Consider the following 1,073-nt stretch of genomic DNA (forward strand, 5'->3'; position numbering starts at 1 on the left):
GCTTGTATGGGGTGCATATGTAGGGAATGTGAGTTGTCGTCAAGGGGCTGTTCCTTTGATATACACGACTGGTCGACTGGAGTTCTTGACGAAGGAACGTGCTGAGGAGTTGCTTCAATTGGTGGCAAACTTGCTTCATCCGACAACCTGTACATTTGATATCAATCCACCAATATATATATATATACCATATATACAGTATACCAAACAAACGATGGGCGAAAATTCAATCGAAAACACATTTCAAAAATATATATCACTAACAACTCACTCATGGATATAATAGATACGACGGACATATCAATCCACGAATCTAGACAAGATATAAATAAATGAAATGGTGAATAATACTCCACACAAAAATATATACATTACAAGATCGTACATATATACACAACATGAGAAATATCTACCTCTCGGGGTGGGTCCATTTCGCGCGGACGTGGAGGATGGCGACTGGCGTGGCTTCCATCACGGGCACGTATACGTCGCACGTGGTGAACGGTTTGTACAAGGTCGTTGTACGACCTCCGACGTCGTCCAAGTGGTTGGCATGGGTCGTCCAATCGGACATGGTGTCGCCACAGACATCGCACTCATACAACAGTGTCGCATGGATCAAGTACTGCAAACTCAGCAACGCGTGGCCAACACAGATGGGGGGGTTGTCCGTAGTACTAGTCTTTGAGCTCTTGACCAGCACATGGAACGTCACTGGGAGTTGCAAGTGTGCCGACGACAACCGGTCAAAGCACATGTTATTTAAACCAGTGAGGTCGTGCTCGGCAGTGTTTTCAGATAGCAAAACCCCCTCGGATCTTACTAAATCGTACACAACAGACACCAGCGTTATGTACTGCCAGGGAACAAAAGAAATCAATAGAATGAAATACTCGAATGGACAATTCAATACTGAAAACAAATAAATAAATCATTGCCCAGGCGCTACTCTACTGCTGGCAACTTGTATTTGTCGTACCTTTGTACCATGGAATTAAATTTGAAGAAAATTTATTTAAATATTCGAATTGTATGATTGATTCAAGATTGTATTGAATTGTAGGATTATATTC

General features: G+C 42.3%; 1 protein-coding gene across 1 annotated transcript; it reads right to left on the minus strand.

The window, feature by feature from the left end:
• Positions 1–409: 409 nt before the first annotated feature.
• H257_12025 (hypothetical protein) lies at positions 410–757 on the minus strand (the record flags this gene model as incomplete). Its single annotated transcript, XM_009839126.1, has 1 exon — positions 410–757. The coding sequence occupies one exon, from the start codon at positions 755–757 to the stop codon at positions 410–412; it is 348 nt and encodes a 115-aa protein (XP_009837428.1).
• Between the last annotated feature and the right edge of the window lie 316 nt (positions 758–1,073).

Source organism: Aphanomyces astaci, assembly GCF_000520075.1.
Source record: "Aphanomyces astaci strain APO3 unplaced genomic scaffold supercont1.37, whole genome shotgun sequence".
Taxonomy (NCBI): Eukaryota; Oomycota; class Saprolegniomycetes; order Saprolegniales; family Verrucalvaceae; genus Aphanomyces; species Aphanomyces astaci.